The sequence below is a fragment of the Podarcis pityusensis genome, assembly GCF_964106645.2.
Source record: "Podarcis pityusensis genome assembly, chromosome: 6".
NCBI classification, from domain to species: domain Eukaryota; kingdom Metazoa; phylum Chordata; class Lepidosauria; order Squamata; family Lacertidae; genus Podarcis; species Podarcis pityusensis.
Genome location: NC_138030.1, coordinates 70,068,460 through 70,090,479, shown reverse-complemented (window position 1 = coordinate 70,090,479; position 22,020 = coordinate 70,068,460). Strand labels below are relative to the sequence as shown.

Below are 22,020 nucleotides of genomic sequence, written 5' to 3'. Positions count from 1 at the left end.
GTTCGTTGCAACCATGATGTGGCCGTGCTGTCAGTGGAAGCTGAGATAGTCTCCGTAATTGGACAAATCCTCATGTTTGCCCAGGAAATGAGGGCTATGGCTGGTTGCCTAGGATTTATAAATCTCTGATTTGAATGTCGGAGTTATAAACATACAGAATGTATGGAGACTGCTTTGCCATATAATGCTTTTTTTGTGTGTGATTATTGTCAAGGAAGCTAACCATGGCACAAACGAGAGGATTGCAAAAACTCCTTGTAGAGGCATGATACTGTACAGCATCTTTCGGCTCTTCAAGAATTTAATTAAACATTGTAGAGTGAGCTCTGTTCCAACGAAGGAGCCAAAAGCCAGAGCTTGGACTCTCAAAGATTACGGCTCTGATGGATTTGAAAAACTAGATAACCATGTTTGTGCTCCTCGTGGGTTTTTTAAAATTTTAAATGGAAAACACATGCTCCTTGTTCAGTAGGAAGGCTCAACAACGCTGGCACTTAAGGTTTAACACATGACCCTTTTGCCTTAAGAGAGCAAAGCCTAAACAGAAGAGCTTTTGTTGCTGCAAAGAGTTCTCCCCACTCCCGGTTTCTTAAAGAAAAAAAGCCGAATTGTTAAAGACTAATAACAAGACATATCCCCACCAATAAGGCTTGCTTTTGCAGGGGGCTCCCAGCTTGTAGTGTGCTGTTTATGGGCAGGATTTGACTCTTTACATAATACTGCAAATGCTGTGTCTGCAATTTTTACTTTTAAAAAAAGAGAGAATCTCCTATTCCCCATTTTTGTGCAGGTAACATGTCCTGCTTTTTTACTTTTGACCTCTACGGTTGTACTTTTGAGTCTCTTGGTGGTGACTTCTCTGGTGGTTTTCGGTGACTTACGTGGCTGAGGATCACAGCAGTGTGCTCTTGTAATCTGGTGACCCTGCAAAGAATCTGACCTTGTCTTGCAAAGCGAAGGAGCGCGTACTTTCAACACAAGTCAACATCAATATTTCATCAGTGGAAACATTTCCCCCCTTTTTTTTTCTTGGAAGGGTAGCTAGACTCACCATTTCCCTCAAAAACATGAGAGACACAGAGAATATTCATCTTCAGAGAACTTGAAGGGAGGAGGGATCCTCTCCATACCCCAATCCAGAAAACTACTACAGATTTTTCAGTCCCTTGTTGCTTTCCTCACTAAACTCCTCCATCTCCTAGTCAAGCCCTTCAGATTGACCAACTATGGGCCTGAAGTGTGTCTGAATTAGACCATCTGGAAATCGTCTGAAAAGGCTCCTTGGTTGGCAACTTGATTCTGCAGACAATATGGAATGCTCTGGCAGAGACCATTCTGCTGTTTGCAGAGCACAATGAACACAACTGCCAACATCACTCTGCTTTGACTCCACTAAGTCATCTGGCCGAAGGAGCAGCTTTTGCAGAATTGCCGCTTTGTTGTGGGGTTGTTTTTTTGTTTTTTTTTTAATTCTCAGCTTTGGGAAGCAGGCAGGAGGACTCCAGCATCCTGTCAGAGCCCTGGCATCCCCTTCCCAGGAAGCTTCTGTCCACAATGCCCATGTGTGTGACATCAGGACATCAAGACGTCATGTGTGTGATGTCACCCCATTGCCCTGGCAAGCTGGCACCTCTGGCCCTAACTCTTCCTGTACAAAAAAATTCATGGCACGCCACTGATGCAAAGGCCTTTGGACTGTCTGGCCATGTACTGTATCTATGGGGAGATGGTCCCTGTGTTTTCATTTGTCTTCTTTTTTCAGTGTGGGATGTCAGATGGGGAGTTTGCACGGTTGGAAAAACTAGTTCAAAAAACACTGGCTTTCTGTAATACAGTTGCCAAACCTACACTTGCTAGAATGTTCTGTCACGTTAACGTCTGCATCCTTTCCCATATTAGCAAGAATCATATCTGACACACATGCCATGTGAGAGGCTCAAACTGTAGTTTTAAAGTATGAAATGCAAGAAAACCCCTTCTGCCTATCAAACTGTCAAAGCATAACAAGGTCTAACTCTCTCCCTTTCCCCTTCCATATGTCCGCCATGCCATGCATGATCCTATCCTCCCCTTTTTCTTAGCCCAGTTATCTTCCATCTTCATGCCTAAATAAGATGTTTCCCCAGACTTGGATTAGTCTACCCTACTCAGTGCTTGAACTGTGAGGGGAAAGGTAGCAGAGGCCTCTCATGAAATCCACAAGGCCCACCCCAGACTTTCATCAGTTTTCTCCAAATCACAGTGCCCCACTCCTGTAGACTTCTAAATACAGAAGCTGGGAAGTCGGCCCCTGTCACAAAATGTGGTGGCGACAGGCCCGCTTTCCCCCTCAACCCACTCCCAAATTCAAGCACTGCTACCAGGTCCCCTCAGTTTCTTCTTGTTCATGACAACCTTCATATTTTCCATCGTTCTCTGTTGATAGCCTTTCCTTCTCCCTCATCCTTTAGCCACACCAGGGTGATACCTGGTTTTCAACATTGCGTTATATATCGCCAGCTAAACCTCGCAATATACCAACATACCATGATTCGTGAAATAAGGATGGAGCTATGTAGAGACATTGGCTGGCTTCACGTTTTCCCCACATTGTGATTTTTGTATAGCGCACGTGCGCACACACGCACATTATAATTACCAATTATGAAACCAATATCACGATATGGACTTCAGTTTTGGACGATATGTCGCCCAACCCTAACCTTAGCAAGTATTTAAGCATTTGGGGGAGGAATTATGCCCCTTTCATGTTCCGTATTGCAGCCAGCAAACAGCTAAAATTGAACAAAAATGGCATGATGGTAGAAGCACCATGGGATAAAGATATTTTACAGTTGAAATATTCAACTGTCAGCTGTCAATAAAGCATTTGTACTATTTAACCATAGGGAGCCAGTAACCAGAGGAGACTTAGTTTCTTGGGGTGTAGATCCATGAGTTCAGGTAACAAAAATTGTCAGATGTGTGCTGCATGTATTCCCCACCACTGTCTCTGAGCTGGAGTATATGGCTGCTTAGAGGTGGGGGGGAAAGAAACCTTTGAAAAGCTTCGGCTGGCTTTGCACACACTTGGATCCAAAATGGTCAGCTTTCTAGAGTGGTGGCTATATTTGCAAGCTGTTTTAACACTTGCCGGGCCTTGCTTTTGTCTTACACAGCTGAATGTGGATGGCTGATGAAAGCCCAGCCCTCACTTGAACTGTGTTGCGTTTGCGGGTTTGTGATTAACTTGCAGAGTTCATTGAGGCGCTTAGAAAATTTAACAGACTCCTGCGGTTGCAGGTGGACTAAGGCATGATAGTTTTGAGATGGAACGTTTTCTCCCAGGCTTCCCCCTCCTAATATAGGACTACTAGCTAGCTCCACTACCCCAGTAGTAGAATGTTTTGGCTGTTAAGTGTGCATGCATACATGCATGTTCCAATTGTAGATAAATAGAGAGAAATAATGCAAATGTTAACACTGTTGGTTTCTTGTAATATACACCGTTCATCTAACATGTCTTAAAACTGCTGTTTGTCTTAGTGCAACATTCAGCCGTCAAGGAATCTGCATTGTCTGAGCAGCAGTCGTCTGTGAATTACTTGAGACCTAAGAAGCAGCGGCCTCAGATGTTGAACTTGAGCAGTACTGAGATGTCAGGCATCCTCAGGTCCCGGCCAGCCAGACTGGATAGCCCTTCAAGCAACCGCTATGCCGGAGACTGGAGTGGCTGTGGGGAGAGCTACTTCGTCAGCCCCAAGGAGGCCCTGAACGAAGCAGACTATGATGATGTTCCTTCGGAAGATGCCGAAAGTGGCGATGACGGTGGCAGAGTGGATGGCTCGGAGAAGCTCACTGAACGGCCCCATTGCATGTCCAAAGAACACACTTTTCAGGCCTATTTGACGGTGCAAGCCATGGATTCTGCAGGGAACCACAGAGTAAACCTCAAAGATCTGCAGGAAAGCATTGATACTCTGATAGGAAACCTGGAACGGGAACTCAATAAAAACAAGCTCAACATCAGTTACTGATAAGTAATTTCCCTCTGCAATACCTCCTCTCTCTTTTTTTGCTGCCTCTTCCCCCCACCCCCTGTTTCTTCCCCAAAAGAGAGACGGGTGCTGTTATTTCCATTGCATCGTGCAGTGATTTTGATCCACCGTGGGCTTAGTGCATTCATATTACACAATCTGTTTATTGCTTTGTTGTAATTTTCCTCCCCCTTCCTTCTTCTCTGTTGAGGATGGTTTCGGGTTGACCCTTCTGGGTTTAAAATGGTACGTTACTTTTCGTGAGATGATTGCAGAATTTCCGTTTCCCTTTCACGGTACTATGCACTTAGGAAGTTTGGACAATTTATGCAAGGTACGCAAGGCACCATCTCTGTCTACGTTACAGCAGGAACAGCACTCATTTGTTCATGAAACTTTAGCCCTGGTACAGATGTTTTCCCAGAAAGGGAGGATTAACATTGCTGCTTACCTGATAATTTGCAGCGCAAACTGTAGGTAGATCATTTTTTTCTACCATATTTTGACACCTTATTCACTTGCAATGCAAAGGCTGCTATGAAAAGAAAAAGCTTTTTATATATACCTATATAGCTATATATGAAAACGTTTAAATGTACAAATATTAATGTATTCCTGCATTAACACTTTCCAGCAATTATTTAAAAGTGAAAAGAAATTAAATATTTTTCTAACTTTTTTGTTTTGTTTTGTACATATTTATATACATATATTAAAAAGCACTGGGCTTGATCTACTCCATTTGGGGTACAATGCTTGTGCATGGGGAGTTCACCATAGCCCTCCCTGTCTTCCCTCTCTTCCCCCCTGCTAAACTGTTCCAGCTGATAAGCAGGAAGGAGCCAGATTAAGTTCAGTTGCAGGCGGAAGGTTCCCTATCCCTCCTATAGAACATAGCATAGGAGATCATGCCTTCTCCTGCAAGACACGTGCATTATGCATCTACAGGCAGCATACTTGGCTTGTCAGAAATAGGAGGACACTGCATTCCTCCCCTTCCTTTCCAGCCTTCCCTTTCCCTCGCCGCAAGTCAAGAAACGAGAGCCTTGCAGGGCAATTTCTATGAGACATTGTGAAGAGCAATTGCTGCCTGCCTCAAACCCTTTGTAATCATCGGTACTTCAGGAAAGGGCTGTTTTAGATTTGAATACGAACACAACTTCTAAAAGGAATGTGTGTCGCGCAATGCCAAAATAAATGGCCAGCTAAGCAGCAGTGGATATGGGTCGGACCAGAAGGGACTTGCTGAATACCTGCGAGGAGTTTGAAGGCCACAGATGACATTGATATCTCTCTTTTTTTATAAAAAAAAATATATTTATTGAAATTTTCAAAGTGTTACAAAAAAGGAAAAATAAAATAGAAGCAGAAGAAAATAGTTGACAAAGTAGAAAAAGAGGGGGGGGGACACCAAACCCCTTCCCACCATATGAGTAAAATTTTTTTTAAAAAAAGTCACAAAAAGAGAAAAATACAAAATACATCACAAACCGTTAAAAACATTTAAAAACAAATTCGTTATTTTCAAATCCTTAACTGTCATTGCCTTCTTTCTTAGACCTCCTCCTCCTCCCTTTCTTTGTATCCTAGTTATTAATTATCCCAGCAAATCCTTTCCATGTTTCATAATATTCTGTCATTACATTACCCTAAACTGTTTTAATCTTATCTTTCTATAAAATAAACCTTAAAGCTTAAAGCTTAAATCTTATCCTTACCAACTTCTCATAACCATAATATTCTTTCATAATTCTTTAAACATCTTTGCTAAAGCCAAGTAATTTCATTCCAACATTTTTCTAACATTCATCAATTTTATAAAACAGTTCCAATGGTAGAGAAAAGAGATACAAACAAATCCAATCTTCATCCAACGTCCCTTCCTCCTGGTTCCGGGTTTTGTCAGTCCTTATTATCCCGTCGATCTAGCCCATTAACCTGGCAACCTTATATCCGAGGCCCTCAAGTCTCTTCCATGTCCCTTCTGCAGCTCTTTTTCATATTTGTAACTGTATTTTCCCTTGTCTCCTGCTCGTGGTAACTCCAGCTTGACAATGTTCTTAACCCTTCTCGACAGATCAGCCCCTTTTCCATATTCAACACTGAATTCCATGTAGTATTTAAAAGCATGTTTCAAAGACCCTCCAAAATTAAGAGCCCCCACAAACCCAAACATCTCACGGCCCATTGCCATATTTGAAAAGTCCAAACGTCCCGGCATAGGGGGGTCAATCCAGCCCCCCATTTCCAAGCCAAACCAAACTTTTCCTTTCCAAATCTGGCTTTTTCCAAGTTCATTTGTCAAATCCGAAAACTCATATTCCTGTTGGGCCTGTTCTGTCAAGACACACTCCTGATTTAATTCCTGAGTGGGCTCCACATATTTTCCCACTGTCTGTTCAAAATTTCCCACTGCCTGTTCAAAATTTCTAGTCGAAGTCGCCATCCAATTCACCTTCTCGTGTAATTGTTCCAGTAGGGCATTTGTTTTATAGAGAGCACACAACAAAGCTTCTGAATACATTGTCCTGCAAGGTCAGATGCCTGTTCCCACGGTTGTAATCTGTAACAGCTGCCGGCTCCCTGGAGTTACAGTTTCACAGACTCCCTCTAGGGGGAAAACTTCTGTTTGTTCTTGCAACAAAGTTTCCCTTTTTGAGATACTTTGTCAATATATATTCTTTTAAAATGTGAAGGGGAACAGTGAAATCACTATGTTTCTCTTCTTTTAGCTATCTGTCAAAAACACTTGTCTTTGGTCAATGAACTTCAAATGTCAGTCCTGACACCCCACTCCAGGATCAGGACGGAGGAAAGTTACTTTACTTTAAAGTCACTTTAAACGGTCCAAAAAGATCCCCCCCCTTCTCCTGCTGTCGAAGGGGGGTTCCACAATTTTAAATGGTGAAATCCAATCCTTTAAAGACGATTTTCTGAGCTCTAGTTTAAATTGTCTTTGCTTTATTCTGTTTACAAAGGAACGGAAGGCTGACTTCCTGTTTAGACCTTCCCGTTCCGTACCAAATTAGAGTAAGTTTTTTAAAATCCAATTCTTTTCTGCTCGTTAGTCCTTATTTGATGTCCAATTGTTCAAAGTCTAAGTACTCACGGGTGCTTATTTTAAAGTCCAAATTGTCCCAGGAAAAAGGCAGCGCTCTCCGGCAACGGCTATGCGGCTTCGCTCCACGGAAATAGCAGTTGACTCACAGCACCGCGCCACTTCCCCCTCTTCACTTCGGAGCCCGTTAGTGGGTTCCTTAGTGGGTTGGGGGGGCGCTAATGGTGCCCGCCGAGTCCAATGGTCACAGGCTTCATCCGCCTGTGATTTTTAAAAGGGTCCCTGCTTTGCCGTAGCGGAGAAGACCCGTTTCCCGCGGAGCTAGTCCCTCCAGTTCAGAGGGAGTCCGCCATTGCCGGTGGCGCCACCCCGGAAGTCGACATTGATATCTCTCAGATGTACAAGTGCGTAACTTTCCCAGATAATGTGTCCTTGTCTCATCGTGCAATTTCCACGTTTTTGAGAATTTCTAGAGAGGCTTTGGCAATGGGAACGATTGTTTCCCAGAGTCCAAATTTCACACTGTGGTGGCTCACAAATATGCATATTGTTTAAAATGCAAATTTCCCCCCAAATATACATCCCTGTAACCCTTTCCAAAGTTCAGCCAGATGCAAACAATGGACAGAGCAGTATCTCATGCATGATCAAAGGCTCTGTTAATGGCAAACGTTCAGAATAAGTTAGATGCACACAAACACAAAAAAAACTCCATGAGACTTAAATTGGGATGGATTTAAAGACTGAACATGTTTTCTGGTTCAGCCTCAAGTAGCAAACATAATTCAAGAGTGCAGATCCCTATGCTGAACCATGTTTATGAAGCTGTAGTCCTTGTGACTACAAATGCAGTGATCAGGGATTATGGGAACTGTAGTCCAGAACAAACCAGAGGACTGCAGGCTCCCCAAACCCTGCTCTAAATCAACCATCCTCAGCATCTGTAGTCCAGATGTTTTGGTCTATAACTTGTATCATCCCCAACCATTGGCCATGCTAGTTACATCTGTCGGGAGTCAGACTCCAACAACATTGGGTAGGCATCAAGTTGAGGAAGGCACTCTAAATGTTTTGGGGTTTTTCTCCCCTGTCTAGAGTTTTGCCAGTGTCTCATGTTAGCCAGACTGGCTGCTAGAACTCAGAAGTACGGGATGTGGCCACTGCTCCCCACATAGTGGTGAAAACCATCCACTGTGTCTAGAGCTTGCATAGGATTTTAAAGGAGACCTTGGCATGGATCAGGTCAGGAAAAATCTCTGTGTCTCACCCTGCCATCACCACAAAAGTAGAGAGCGATACTACTGTAGGGGGACTCCCGTTGAATTGTGATTGTATTCCATAGCTTACCAGTGGCAGCACCCCCGGCATTCTTATTCCGACATTACATCTTGCTGAGTTCAGTGGTGAATGTTTAGGATTTCAGCCATAGTGTTGAAGCTAATGCAGGTCTACCTTCTTGTCTGATGCGAACTCGTTAAGTAGAGGTTCTGTGGGAGGACTGTCTTACAATGGTGTATGTGCCCTTCTCTTAATAGTAGGGTTGCCTACTATTAGGAGAAGGGCACATACACCCTTGCTGAGCTTTTTTTAGACAAACCCCAAAGTTGTTGAGCTTTTTACAAAGATGCGTTTTTGGACAGACGTCATTTCTGCCTTTGAAATCCCAGTGATGTCCGAGAAAATCCAGACGTATGGCAGCCCTATAATAGGCATGTAGAATGGGCCTTAGGACAATATATATAGCTGCTACCAAGTAGTCCATACCACTTGAAAATCTGGGCACAGGTTGTACGGTAGGAGATATGTTTATAGGGGGTACAAATCCAATTGCAGCACATATTATACATGTCTGCATAATAAGTATTCACAATCCCAACGCTCCCACACCCAACTGCATATAAATTGTGTGTGCCAGACTGGTGTCAACGGGCTCTTCATTTGCACACAAATTGTTGGAAAGAGAGCACATAGGACTCCAGAATGTAGCCTCCTGGGTCTACTCGTGTAGTAAACACTATAGCTCTTAGGTATCTGATGCAAAGGTATACGAACAGAGAGAGCCTGTTGTTTTTTTTTAAAAAAGGAGGAGAGTAGTCATATTGGTTTGAGTGGGATATTTTAGATGTTCTGAAAGCTTAGTAGATGCTAAATGGCTGTAGTCCCCTCCCCAAAAAAGTCCATCCTATTTTTAAAGGTTGACATGTGAATTGAGAAAGTGCCTTTTAAAAATAATGTATCTAGGTCCTGAATGCATTTTGAAGTTCTTAATATTTGCTCTCATACCAGAAATATTAAATAAGTATTAAATGAGACTATCAATTTACTGTTTATCTTGCCAGTTGTCTTAAATGAGTGTTATTGACAGCTCCTCAGCCCTTCCCTTAGAAGGATAAATGTGACAAAACGTTTATTAAGCTTGTCCTCGGATGTTGGCTATCTTAGTAGTTAACCAAAGCAATTGCAGGTCTTATGCAAATATATAAATGAAAACTCAACTTCTGTCCACTGTCTAGCAATAAAACCCAAGCAATAAAAATTATACAACCAATTGCCTCATTAAAAAAGGCTGCATTATTAATAATGCAGATGAGTAAGTTTTTAAATGGAAATGCTTTTAAAAATATAAGTCAGCAAAGGTTTCTTAAATAGTGCTTTGGATCTTGACACACTGTAAGATTTCATTTTCTCCTGTATTATGTTAGCGGCCGCTCTCTTGGCCTATGGACCTTATGTAAATGCTATTTTAACTTGTTTGTTTCCCTCCTATATTTTGTCTGGCTACTGTTGTTGTTATTGTTATTATTTATTTACAATAGGATGCACAAATTTGGTGCATGAATTTTTTGCCACGTTTTTTCCTAAATATCTCCACTTTTTATCCAGTGTCCTTTTTATTAATTTATTATCGTTAGTGTCTCAGTACACAATACAGTCATTGCAATTAAATAACAAAGGTACTGTTTGGAAATTTTAACCTGAAGCATTTATTGATAAGCTGATGTATTTTTTTAAAAGTATATATGTACAGGAAGTGGATTATTTTTAAAAATATAAATGTTAATTCTGAATAAAATCTGGATTAAGAATAAAAATGGGTTGCATTTTGTAAAAGGTTGCCATCAGTGCAATTTTTCTAGGAAAAGAGGTGCAGGAACTCACCATGAACAACTTCCTCGTTCTCTTAGAGTGACAATGGTGCTCACCTGAGAGGTGCCGCAACAGAATTCCAGCAAGTTCCAGCTGGAAAAACCCCTGGTTGCCATTATTTGAAGATAAGTTGGATGCATTTCTGATTCCACATAATACCTTGAAAATGTATTTGCCCACACAGAATCTGCTGTGGTTGTGAATATAAGTTTTCCTTCATATTTTTCAGGGCTAGTCGTTCAATGCGCTCAGCAACTGAGAGGGAGGATGAAGGCCTAATCTCATGCAGGAATTTGAGTGGCGATTTCAGTGCTATTTCTTCCCAGCCAGAGGTAGTTTATCAGAAACAGATTTCTTTCCAGCTCACTGTGTGAATTGTTGCATTGTTATAGCACGTGTTTTGCCATTTGCTACCAAGCCAGGTTTAATGTTTTGCTGTTATGGAATGAGTTCAGCTGAAGATGTGTCTCCTATAATAGACCTGCCTGGTCATTGAAGTTTACAGTGTGAAAGTGCTCCTAATGTTACGGCCTTCTTCTCTGTTACCATCTTGATCCTCTGGGATACCCTGCTAGAGATGGAGTACAGTATTGTCTCCTTCCAAACATCTTCCCAGAGGCAACTTACCATTTCTACCTTTGAAAACCCATTGCCTGTCTGATCTGCTTGCTTCTGATCTTCTGCATTTGTGTTGTTCCGCTGACTAGTTTTAGATAAATGAGAACTTCAACATTGGAAAACTCTTTAGTTTTTGTACGTCAGAATAAGTAGCAAAACCTTGTTTTGTAGTTTTGGGCCTGTGGTGTCTCATTCACACAGGAAAGCCACTGATGTTGCAGTTGTCTAGCAATGAACATGGATGTACAAACGAAGCCTCCATGTCTCAGTGGATAGATGATTGGAATTGGGCCAGAGAGAGAGCCTAGCTCAATAATGGGCTTTGCGTTTTTCATGCTTGCCTTTTGCATAATGAGAATGGAAGTAGCCTACTTTGTCGCGTTGTGAAAATCACAGTGCCCTTTTAGCACACACAGACATGCTATCAGAATGTTTAGCTTTCCAACAGCTTTTGAACATACAAATTCCCAACAGAAAATGAGTAAAATTCTACTCTATCCACATTGTATCTTGAGCCAGAACATCATGTTGTTGAGTAATTTGATCAATTTCCCAGAGGCCTAATGAGCTACAAGCACACAAGGACTCTATTGTCATCGTCCCCCCCCCCCTTCCTGCTGCAACATATCTGTTAGAAGGGGGAATAATCACACAAATTAGGCCATTGTGCATATGACTGTACATGCAAATGCTTCTCATCCAGACCATTTCCAAGGGTGGTGGGGGATGCACTCACTGCCCCCCCTTGAACTTCTGTGCCCACCTGCCATTCACTTTCACTTTTCCATTGGGCCTAACCTGTACATCTGCCTATAAGCAGGGCTGCAGAACCTGTAGTCTTCCAGATGTTGCTGGACTCCAGCTCCAACCATCCCTTCTGATGAAGCTGGCTGTGGATGATGGGAATTGTAGTCTTGACAACATCTAGATGGACACAGGTTCTTCACTACTGGCCTACAGGGAGAATTCAAGGCAACTTACCTTTGCTGTTGCTACCATGCTCAGGGCAAGCATGGAAGGGGGATAGCTCTAGGGATTGGAAACGGACCTTCTTCAGGAGAGCAAGGCTTGGCAGGTGCCCAAATGGCTGCTTTGCCACCAATGGCGTAGCGGGTGCAGGGGGGGCCGGCCGCACCGGGCGCAACTTCTGGGGGTTAGGGTTAGGGGGTGCAAATCCACGGGTTAGGGGGCGCAAATTACTTGCCTTGCCCCGGGTGCTGACAACCCACGCTACGCCACTGTTTGCCACTACCCCTGGCCTTTGCCTTGCATGACAGGAAGTTCATGGTTGTTCTCCCATCCATAGAACAGGCTGTGGAACTCAGTAATGTATGAGCAGTGACTGAATTTAATTCTGTTAGCAAATTTCAAGATTTCATGTCGTCTTGGCATTTTGGCCAGTAGTTTCTGTTATACTACAAGTAAACAAAAAACTTTAGTTTTAAGAAAGCCTAATATTAAGTTCACCACGTCAGAGGTATTTCTATCTGTTTTCTTTGTAGCAATTGTTTGTGGCCATTTGGGAGAGATGCACGTTTTCCATATACATTATTTTAGAACTGAAAGAAAGCACAAATGATAAAAGATTTATGTGAAAACTTGTGTCTCCCAAATGGGAATTCATCATCTGTCAGGAAACAATTTAATGATGCATTTGTTAAATTGAAATGCAATCTGAGAGCATGTATTAAATGGCTTCAAATCTGTTTTAAATTAATGGCTTCAGCACATCCCTGCTTAGAGGTAGATTGTGTGCCTGCATGATTTACAAATTAGATGTGTGGAAATTAAGAACTGTGATGATGACCCACTTGGCGGTTTTTGCTCACTTTATTAGAACCTTCTGTGACATGCATGTAAATGTTTCCTGCTCTTATTAAGAACAGAGGAATGCCTGGATTCTACCCTGGTTAATACAGCTTACATTTTACCAGCATAAATATATTGCTGACTGGTATTGCAGTCCCCCACCCCACCCTCAGTCCGTAGCTGGTTAAGTGTGTGAATGCAAAAGAGCCCCAAACCTGTACCAAATGTCAGCTTTCTGTCTGTTGTTCAAGCCACCTAAACTGGTGATATATGTTTGTGTAAGCTGTTCCTTGTTATATTATGTAACAGTTTATATAATAGGATACACTCTATGTACATATTGCAATCAGGCATAGTCGTACCCCCCATAAAGAATAGGATTAGGATTCAGATTGCAAACAAACAACAATAAATGCAAGGATTACAGCTTGCTTGCTTGCTTTAGGAAAGAAGATGAACATCATCTTCTAACAGACGTGTCTAGGATTTTCAGTTTTTCAAGAGAAGATTCTCGGTCAGCCAGTAGCGGATATCTTGGTGAACCCATATTGTTTACCTGCCTTCCATCCGGCTGATTTACTACTGCGGCAGGCAGGCATAGAGTGCGGGAGGTGGTGGGGTGGGGGTTTGAGGTCAGCATGGTGCAAACAGGCCAGCAGAGCTAATCTGTGTTTGGCATCTTCGGCAGGTTTGTCTGGGTTTATGCAACAGTGCAAATGAATGGTTCATGTGATCATTCTTAAAGTTGCAGTTTAAGGGGTGCATGTGCTTTTTATAAACTTTTTAAAAAATGCTCTTTTTTTGGTGTGGAAGCGTTTTGCAGTGCAATAATTCCAACAATAGTGAAGTTTTTGTTTGCAGGCATTTTTGTTCTTCAGTCCTTAAGTGCAGCCACCCCATATTCCTTACTCGTGAATAAAGAGAGGTGCATTTGACAGAGACTACTGAACTGTGGCCTCTTGTTATCTGTCTCTGTCCACCTTTCATATTTGAATGCTGACAGATGGAACATTGTCAAGTACAAGTTTATTGATCTAACCCTGCCTCCACCATATGGTTCAGATGGAGGCCCCAAGTTTGTTCACCTAGGCTGAACCTTCCAGCTCATTTTTTGGGGGCCCTTGGTAGCTTATTTTGCAAAATACACTAAGGAAGCTAGTGTTTGGTGAGCCAGCCAGTCCCCTCCTCACTGCCCTGGGGTTGGGGGGTGGGTGGAGGGCAGGCGGCAGAGATAGCTACATTGGTATGCTAAAAATAGCTGGTAACTTCTCGTATAAAAATAGATCCTCTGGATTTTTGCAGCACAAATCTCTAAATCTGATAAGCTGGGGACACATCTGGTCGTTCAAGGCCACTAATGTTTTAGGGGGGCTAGTCTAGTACACAAAATGCATGTGTGATATTTGAAGCACGTTTCTCACAATATATATATAATTGTGGCAAATACTTCAGAGTTTATTGAAAAGGTAGTGGCAGGAATCCACCTTTGCTGTTCTTTAGCCTGCCTGCGTATGTAAGAGAAAGGTGGGTAAACATATTTTAAGGGGTTACTTGTTCATCATCTCGTGATATTTGAATGTGCTGTCTGGAACCATGCCTTGGGCATACAGTCTGGGTCATGTAAGAACATAAAAAGAGCTCTGGTAAATCAGAGCAACAGGTACCTTGTCTTGCTCTCACAGTGGCCAACCCAGATGCCTATACGAAGCCTGTAAGCAGGATCTGAGCTCAAGAGCCCTTCCCTCTCCCCGCTGGCATTCAGAGGTATGCTGCTACCAGGTGTGTGAGAGAGGATCTAAGAGTTGGTGACTGAAAGATCATTTGGACTGGGGAGAAAAGGACGGAGACCTAAAACAGTCTTTGGCCACTGTATACTGTTAGATCTTCTGTTACTTTTTTTAAAAAAAATGTTTTCTTCCCAGCTTCTAATTATCACTTTCCTGTGCCCCAAGCAGGTTAGCATCTACTATGGATTGTTGAATTAGAGGAGGTACGATGGCCATCTTCAGATATCTAAAGGGCTTTCACATGGAAGGTGGAGCAAGCTTGTCTTCTCCTGCTCTGGAAGGTAGGACTCGAACCAATGGATTCAAGTTACAAGGAAGGAGATTCTGACTAAACACCAGGAAGAACTTTCTGAGGGGAAGAGCTGTTTGGCAGTGGAATGGTCTCCCTTGGGAAGTTGGGGACTCCCTTTCATTGGTGGCTTTTAAACAGAAGCTGGATGGCCGTCTGTCATGGATGCTTCAGTGGAGATTCCTGCATTGCAGGGGGTTGGATTAGTTGGCCCTTGAGGTCTCCTCCAACTCTATGATTCCCAACGGTAATTGTTATTTTCACTGATCAAAGCTAGACAGGAGCAGTGAATATTGCAGACCGGTAAGAGTCGCTTTGCAAACCGTCTCCATGTGTCTTTCCACTTTCTGCCCTGACCGTATGGATACTTGTCTGACAGGAGCCTCTGCTACCACAGCAGGCTGTGGAAAGTGTGGATTCACCCTCTTAAGAGTCTAACCTGCCCTTCTCTGAAGCCTTTCATTTCTGCCTAATGGTCTCTGATGGCACCTGACCTGGTAACATAGCACTGCATGATGAAAAATGTCACCCCAACCGATAAGAGAGCGACATTAATATTAATCAGCTGCTGTTCCTTTGCACAGGTAAATAGTCAAGCTGTTGTTTAACTTCTCCAGGGGTTAAAGCTGCTCTCCTGCTGCAGCACAAGCAGCCGGTGACCTGCTTTTGTGTGTCAAGGGAAAGGTGCTCCCTTCAACACAAATCTTTTTACTATTGCAGTTTGTGCATCCTGATGTTCATATGTTGAGAATGTGTATTGGACAGAAGAACTATGTAAATAAACAAGCTGATGGCACAGTGACTGCAGGTGAGTTTGAATGGTGATTATGCCTCTTGCTTGGCTACATGGGGAGATGATGTATTTGTGGAGGGGTTGTAGCAACCGCTGACTTTTGTGTGGCTGGTTGCTTACTGTTAATCGTTAAGTCATGGCTGTTACGGCACCCATTTTTTCATTCAGCATTCGTTTAACCTCCAGTTTGCTAGTAAAACTGAATTACTGTGTTGCGAAATGATGCAGATCTAAAAAGTGTGTTACCAATGTGAAAAGTTTGGAAAGGCTCTGGCCTAAATCAACCTTAGTCACTTTGAAAACTGAAGTGTTGCTGAGGTCAGCTGTTAGCATACACAGAGAATGTTATGTGATAACGACTGAATATGTAGTAGATCTGGAAAGAAGCTTGATGTTTGTGTGCACTTCCAGATGTCTGAAATGATTACATGTGATGCTTCCTCGCATTGCTGCTGTTTCCATATTATGCTGTATTCCAGGGCACTTAATGGGCATACATATTAACATAGTGTTGTTTTTAATATTTGCATTAAGGCGCTACAGGTTCTAATTAATGCAAAACCAATTATTATTTTATTGTCAATACGCACCTTTAGCCATGTGTGAAAATGTTGCTTACCTGTATATTTATTATGATACATAGTTTAGAGGTATGGAGGAACAGCACCTACAACCATATTGGGGAGGGGGGCATTTTCAACAGTCCTACAGTAAAAAAAAAAAGACAAGCTGCAAATTGAACAGTACAGCAGCAGGTCCTTTTGGCTTGTGGGAGCTCTCCTGCATTGCAAATTTTCAAAGCCACACAAGGGTCTCCTCAGGTGCTCCCATGTCTTTGGCTCAGTGTCATTCTAAATATGTTGCTTACAACAAGTTACGCTGTCCTGAATATGACAGTGGTGTCTTACGCAGCTAGTTGGTCCTGGAGGCGTATCTGTCTGGCACCTTCAGTACCCCAAGACGAGTCAGAATGGTCTTCTCTAGATCCAAAAACTCTGTATAATCTTGATTTGTCTGTTCTTCCATTAATTCTCTTGACCGCTGGCCACCTATCGCTCTCTGCAAGGAAGGAGGGGGTAAGTTATAAATACATTTTCTGAGTTGGAGGGAGAAAGTTAATTCTCAAAGCCTTAAAATATAGCCTATTAGGTAGACAATGATATATAATAATAAAGGACCCCTGGACGGTTAAGTCCAGTGAAAGGCGACTCTGGGGTTGCCGCGCTAATCTCGCTTTCAGGCCGAGGGAGCTGGTGTTTGTCCACAGACAGCTTTCTGGGTCATGTGGTGCAACAGAACACTGTGACGAGTGCCAGAGTGCACAGAAGCGCCATCTACCTTCCTCCCACAGCGGTACCTATTTATCTACTTGCACTGGTGTGCTTTTGAACTGCTAGGTTGGCAGGAGCTGGGACAGAGCAACGGGAGCTCACCCCGTCGCAGGGATTCAAACTGCCAATCTTCTAATTGGCAAGCCCAAGAGGCTCAGTGGTTTAGACCACAGCGCCACCCTTTATCAGAATATCCCAGGATGGTGTGCAACATTAAGAATACATTACAGAACATCAATGATAAAAACATAATGAAAAGCATGCTGAGACAGCCTGTTTTCTTGTTGCCACCCTCCAGACCTCTCTGTGATGGGGGGGCATGTCACATGCCCTTGTACAGATGCCATCGTTTGTGCCTTTGTGGGCTGTGAGTTACAAATTCGTTTGTGCCTTTGTGGGCTGTGAGTTACAAATTCAAATACTATCTCTACATAACAGTAAATCCCCACCGCTCTCTGGTTTATTATGTTTTACATTATAGTTATTACATTTTGGCAAAGGCATACAATACATGCCCTTCCAAAAGCATTTCCCACAGAGGCTGGGTTCAGACACAATGCAAAACCATTGCTTATTTTAATGCTGAAACCATGTTTTGTGGAGGGTCTTTTCCCCCCAGCCAGAACTCAGTTCCGGCACCTCAAGTAAGCATCATCGCCACTGTAAGAGAACAAGGGAGGTGTTCATGGTGAGTTCCAGCACCTCCTTTTATAGAAAAATAGCACTGGAGCCAACCATTAATTGAAGCCAGTTTACAAAGCACTGTTAGTACTAACTATGGTGCTCTTAACTGTGGCTATCACAAACCATGGTTTTGTGTAACGTCCAAATGAAGGAAGAGGAAGACCAAACCTTCCTTAAATTATAATTTTGGTTAAATTTAGCTGCCCTACACTGCACAGGGTTGGACTGCTTATAAACTAAAGGAATGGAAAATAAATAGAATACATGAAAAATAGGCACATTTTTCAAAACCTTAGCACTCCTAGCTTTTTTTGTCACTTTAAGAGAATCTTACCGTTTTCTTCATCATATTCTCACGCTCCATATTCTCTCTTTCTTCCTCTCTGAATTCTCGCCGCTTTTCAGAAAACTCCAGATGTTTGACTTCTCGCTCAAAGTAATGAAGGACACTAGAACGCTGATATTCCAAGACATTTTTAGATTATGACAGAGACATTTTAAATATCCATCAACAAAAAAACACAGTTGCCCCATTTCCAGCTATGGGAGCCAAACCAGGTTTCCATATTACAGATGTGTGGAAAAATGGGGGGGGGGGGGGAGGAGAGCCATGTACCTTCCCTAGTCTGAGCTGCTCAGAAGAATAGTGGGATTAAAATTTAATTTAAGAAAAGAACGAATGAGTTTCTTGGTAATGTAGTTTCTCCCTCAATCCAGCCGCCAGAAGTTTGTCAGTTATGCCAATCAGAGGCTGCATTTAGGTCTTCTTCCCCGACCAAAGCGGCTGGCCAAGGTAATTGCCTGTTTTCCAATTGAGTTCTGTTATCATCAGACTTTTAGAAGACATCTGAAGGCAGCCCTGTTTGATGCATAACGTTTGATGCATTACTGTATTTTAATATTTTGTTGAAAGCTGCCCGGAGTGGCTGGGGAAGCCCAGCCAGATGGGCGGGGTATAAATAATAAATTATTATTATTATTATTCCAGCCTCACTACACAATTGCCAGCTTTGTGATATATGACTGTTACACAAATGCAACAAACCATTGTGTTTGCACCTCCGATCATACCTTGTCTAAATGAATGGCACATCCATTTTTTTCTGCTATGCCACCAGATCATAGAGCTGGAAGGGACCCCAAGGGTCATCCAGTCCACCCCCTGCAATGCCAAGCCAACTACAACATGTAACTCTTAGAACCCCATGCAAGGAATCTTGTTTGCGGCTCCCCTGCCCCACTCCCCAGCCAAGTTTCTGGAACATGTTACAAACCTCATTGAGGGAAGGGTGGCTTAATGTCCACGAAATTTCCAAAACATGCAGGGTGCCAAAGTCGTCGGATACTGCTAAGAAGTGTTGCTTCGCTGCAAGAGAAGACAGAGAATGCAGAAGGAGTTGTACACAAAACACAGAAGGATTTTTTTGTGTTTAGTATTTATGGCAGAGAGCAAATGAGCTGTAAGGGTCAATTTGGGAACTCAATCTTTCGCATGTTCTTCCTAGCCACCTTGCCTGTCCTGTTTTGCTCCTCCCCCAAACCTTATTAAACTGGAATCCCAAAATACAGTTTATAAGCCTATTTGTTCAGAGTTCGGCACATAGCTGTCAACTTTCAGATTTGAAAATAAGGGATCAGTAGCCTCACCTGTCCCGGAGACAGTCTACAGGATATCTAACAATCTGGGATAGCAGCGGGAAACGGCGCTGAAACAAGGGAATTTCCCGCAAAAAAAAGGGAAGGTTGACAGCTATGGTTCGGCACGAGAGAGCTAAAAGCAGGAGCAAATATCTCATTGTGCATACATACTGTACAGAAATATCACAATAAAACGTTACGACTTCTAACATCCAAAGATAAAAGATTAACTCTCTACGTGTCTGACTGCAGAGCTAACTACATGTTCTACATATGTGCAACTGAGTCCCAGTGCTATTTAAAAACAAAATAAAAGGCCATTTGGGTAGGCTGGAAACTGGTGCTGACAAAACAAGGGGGAGAGCAGGAATGTGAAACCACACGGGGTGTCAGGAAATGATTTTCCCTAGAAAGCCACCTGGGAGTGGCTCCTGAAGCAGCTTTTCATATTTTAAAAAATGGCACCTGGACTCTGTTTCATGCATCTGCTTGTAATGTGTAGTTCACCCAAGGCCTTTTTTTCAACACGCATTCCACTTTCAGCTGCTGAAGACGGAGGGCAATGCTAGACTACCAGACTTAGGCAAAATTTCATTGCTGCTTTCCCTATTCTTCCTTTCCCTTGCCATCTTATGGCCAACTGTGCATGTGATACAAGTTATGTCCATTTGAATTGCCTTCCTTTTTTTAAACATTGCCTTTCTTTCTAACCTGGCCGACCCACTGCAAAGTTACATTCAAAGTAAGGAAATAAGAAATACGGTACACTGACATACAAGAGTAAATCCAGGGTTTGATGCAAGTAATCAGTGCAATACAGACGTTTTGGGTCTGAGACGCTTCATGAGTCTTCTCCAACAGGTCCCAAATGTCAATATTTCCATCTTCTCTCCCAATGAAGAAAACACCTGGCCTTGATAAGGACCAGTGCCCAACAGTGTATCTCTTTGCTGTGCAACTTGACTCAAGGAGGGGACCGCTCTTCATTAAAAAAGCAAAGGCCAAAAGGAAAATAGTTGCATGAAACAAATACCAGATTAAAATTGTTCACCTAACACTTCCATCTTCCTGTCTTTTTTTTGAGTATTCCTGCCTTTTCCCATCCCATCCCATTAAAATGGGAGCTGCGGGGAAATCCCCATTAAACTCTTCATCAACTTTTAATCATTATGTTGACAAGTCTTACACATTGTACAACCAGTTGCAATTCTACGTGAGAGTGCTTTTTAAAGGATTTTGTTATATTTGGGTAGCTTAACCGCAATTGAAGAATACAGGAAGATTAAAATAGAAATTTATTGGGGATCTGTATCCTCAGTTTATGGCAGGTGCATGAGGATATGATAAATTGATAAATTCATCAGATATTCATCACTGATAAATTCCACTCTGCTGGCAGAAGAAGCTACGCTTGCATCGTGAATTTATGCATATACATTGAAATAGTGAAACCTCTACACCTGTGGGGAACTGAAGAATATCCTTCAGTATGTCCTGAATCAGTGGGGCACAGCATTATTCAAACAGGTGCAAGAAATAGGGGTGTTTTCATGTTTTTGTTTCTTGCAAAAAATATCCAATATGTTTTGAGCTATAACAGCTCTTGATTAGAGAATCATGGCTGGTTTTAAAATATTCTGTTATATTCACTGAGAGGAGTCATATACATATAAACAATCTGCAGGAAACTTCTCTTGAAGAATTATCAAAGGAAATAGGTAAACAGGTCAATGTCCCCCCCCCCCCAAACAAACAGCTGAAAACACGTTCCTACCTGTTCCTTACACCTTTCTGAATCACCTTGTGCTACATTTGGAATGGACTTGTCACCCCTTTCTTAAGGATTTCCCATTCCAGAGGAACATACCGTGACACCTTCTTTCCATATTGCAAAATTCCAGCCTCCAACAGTGAGAATTATGTCTTTGAAAAACGGAGACCTCTGTACAGTATGGACAAGTCCATCATGGATGATGTACGTGTTGGATGGCTTTTGACCTTATGAGAAAGAGAGAGAGAGAGAAAGACTCTGTTTTGTATGTGCATACATTTGTCTCTTTGTCACATTTTATCTGGCTCTTGCAAGGTGTTGAACTAGTTGGTAAGTGACTATTCTGTGCCTTTTAAAGAGGTCAGGATAAAGAGAAAAACTGCTAGGATACCCGTCACAGAGCTACAAGTCCCAGGACTCTAAATGAACTAAAGTTGCTAGGATTCTGGAGGAAGCCACGATTGTTTAAAGTGGCATAAGTGTGCAGATGTGAATATGGTCTCAAAGTACAGGTCCAAAAGCCACATATTTGCACAAATACATATAGTTCCTCTGTGCAAATTAAAGAAGGTAGATTGGGTCTTACCAGCCCCACACATTGCCGTGTGCCCTACTGCCCTTTAAGCAAAGTTTTTCAAAAGTTTTTTGTTTATTTTTTAAAGGAGGGTCAGGAAATCTAGGTCCTCCCTGCACAAAAAATTCCCAGGACTCAGACACCCCACCTAGGCAACCCCCTCGCATCGCCCCTGAACCTAATCTAACTAGTTCCTTTACCTACATCTAGTTTTTGAAATCTCCTCTGTTAATCTGTTCTCATCTGAACCCTGCAGCACAATAATACATGCATGTATCTCCTTGAGTAATAAACCTTTGCTGCAGTGTGCGAAGAGAATTTAAAGTCCATATGAAAATTTGTGAGGCGTTTCTGCCAATATACCCATGTGATTTCTCCTGATATGTTTTGGCAAAGCAATATTACCCTGAAGACATGCACTTTTTAAAGCATCGCTTGGCTGGAAAACTACACAGCACAATTTGGGGAAGTGTAAATTTTCAACAGTGGTTTCGTTTTGATTTAA

At 42.4% G+C, this 22,020-nt stretch overlaps 2 protein-coding genes and 2 long non-coding RNA genes across 13 annotated transcripts in view; 3 read left to right on the top strand and 1 right to left on the bottom strand.

Moving 5' to 3' along the window:
- The window catches only part of SYDE2 (synapse defective Rho GTPase homolog 2), a 47,619-nt gene extending 37,175 nt beyond the window's left edge, over window positions 1-10,444 (top strand). Inside the window, exons 7-8 of one of the 3 annotated variants that reach the window (XM_081008521.1) lie at window positions 2,889-2,943; window positions 3,526-3,665. In XM_081008521.1, the coding sequence (XP_080864647.1) occupies window positions 2,889-2,899 (11 nt within the window). In that variant the 3' untranslated portion in view covers window positions 2,900-2,943; window positions 3,526-3,665. Of the gene's footprint in view, window positions 1-2,888; window positions 2,944-3,525; window positions 4,696-10,259 lie in introns of those variants that run through there. The other 2 variants (XM_081008522.1, XM_081008520.1) reach the window with 2 other exon arrangements.
- On the top strand, window positions 6,700-10,166 carry LOC308478777. The gene is made up of 2 exons (XR_013987255.1): window positions 6,700-7,947; window positions 9,135-10,166. It is a non-coding gene; the product is annotated as an uncharacterized lncRNA (long non-coding RNA).
- A 75-nt stretch (window positions 10,445-10,519) lies between the features above and the next one.
- Window positions 10,520-20,094, top strand: LOC308478760. Its single transcript, XR_013987230.1, has 7 exons — window positions 10,520-10,553; window positions 14,604-15,308; window positions 15,445-15,532; window positions 16,547-16,593; window positions 17,468-17,536; window positions 17,938-18,002; window positions 20,032-20,094. It is a non-coding gene; the product is annotated as an uncharacterized lncRNA (long non-coding RNA).
- DNAI3 (dynein axonemal intermediate chain 3) overlaps window positions 16,068-22,020 on the bottom strand; it is a 65,662-nt gene continuing 59,709 nt past the window's right edge. For 5 of the 8 annotated variants that reach the window (XM_081008563.1, XM_081008567.1, XM_081008566.1 and 2 more), the window contains exons 19-23: window positions 21,038-21,168; window positions 19,947-20,151; window positions 18,807-18,898; window positions 17,867-17,989; window positions 16,068-16,576 (exon numbers count right to left, since the gene is read on the bottom strand). In XM_081008563.1, coding sequence (XP_080864689.1) covers window positions 16,430-16,576; window positions 17,867-17,989; window positions 18,807-18,898; window positions 19,947-20,151; window positions 21,038-21,168 — 698 coding nt within the window. In that variant the 3' untranslated portion in view covers window positions 16,068-16,429. Of the gene's footprint in view, window positions 16,577-17,866; window positions 17,990-18,748; window positions 18,899-19,946; window positions 20,152-20,944; window positions 21,169-22,020 lie in introns of those variants that run through there. The other 3 variants (XR_013987213.1, XM_081008568.1, XR_013987214.1) reach the window with 3 other exon arrangements.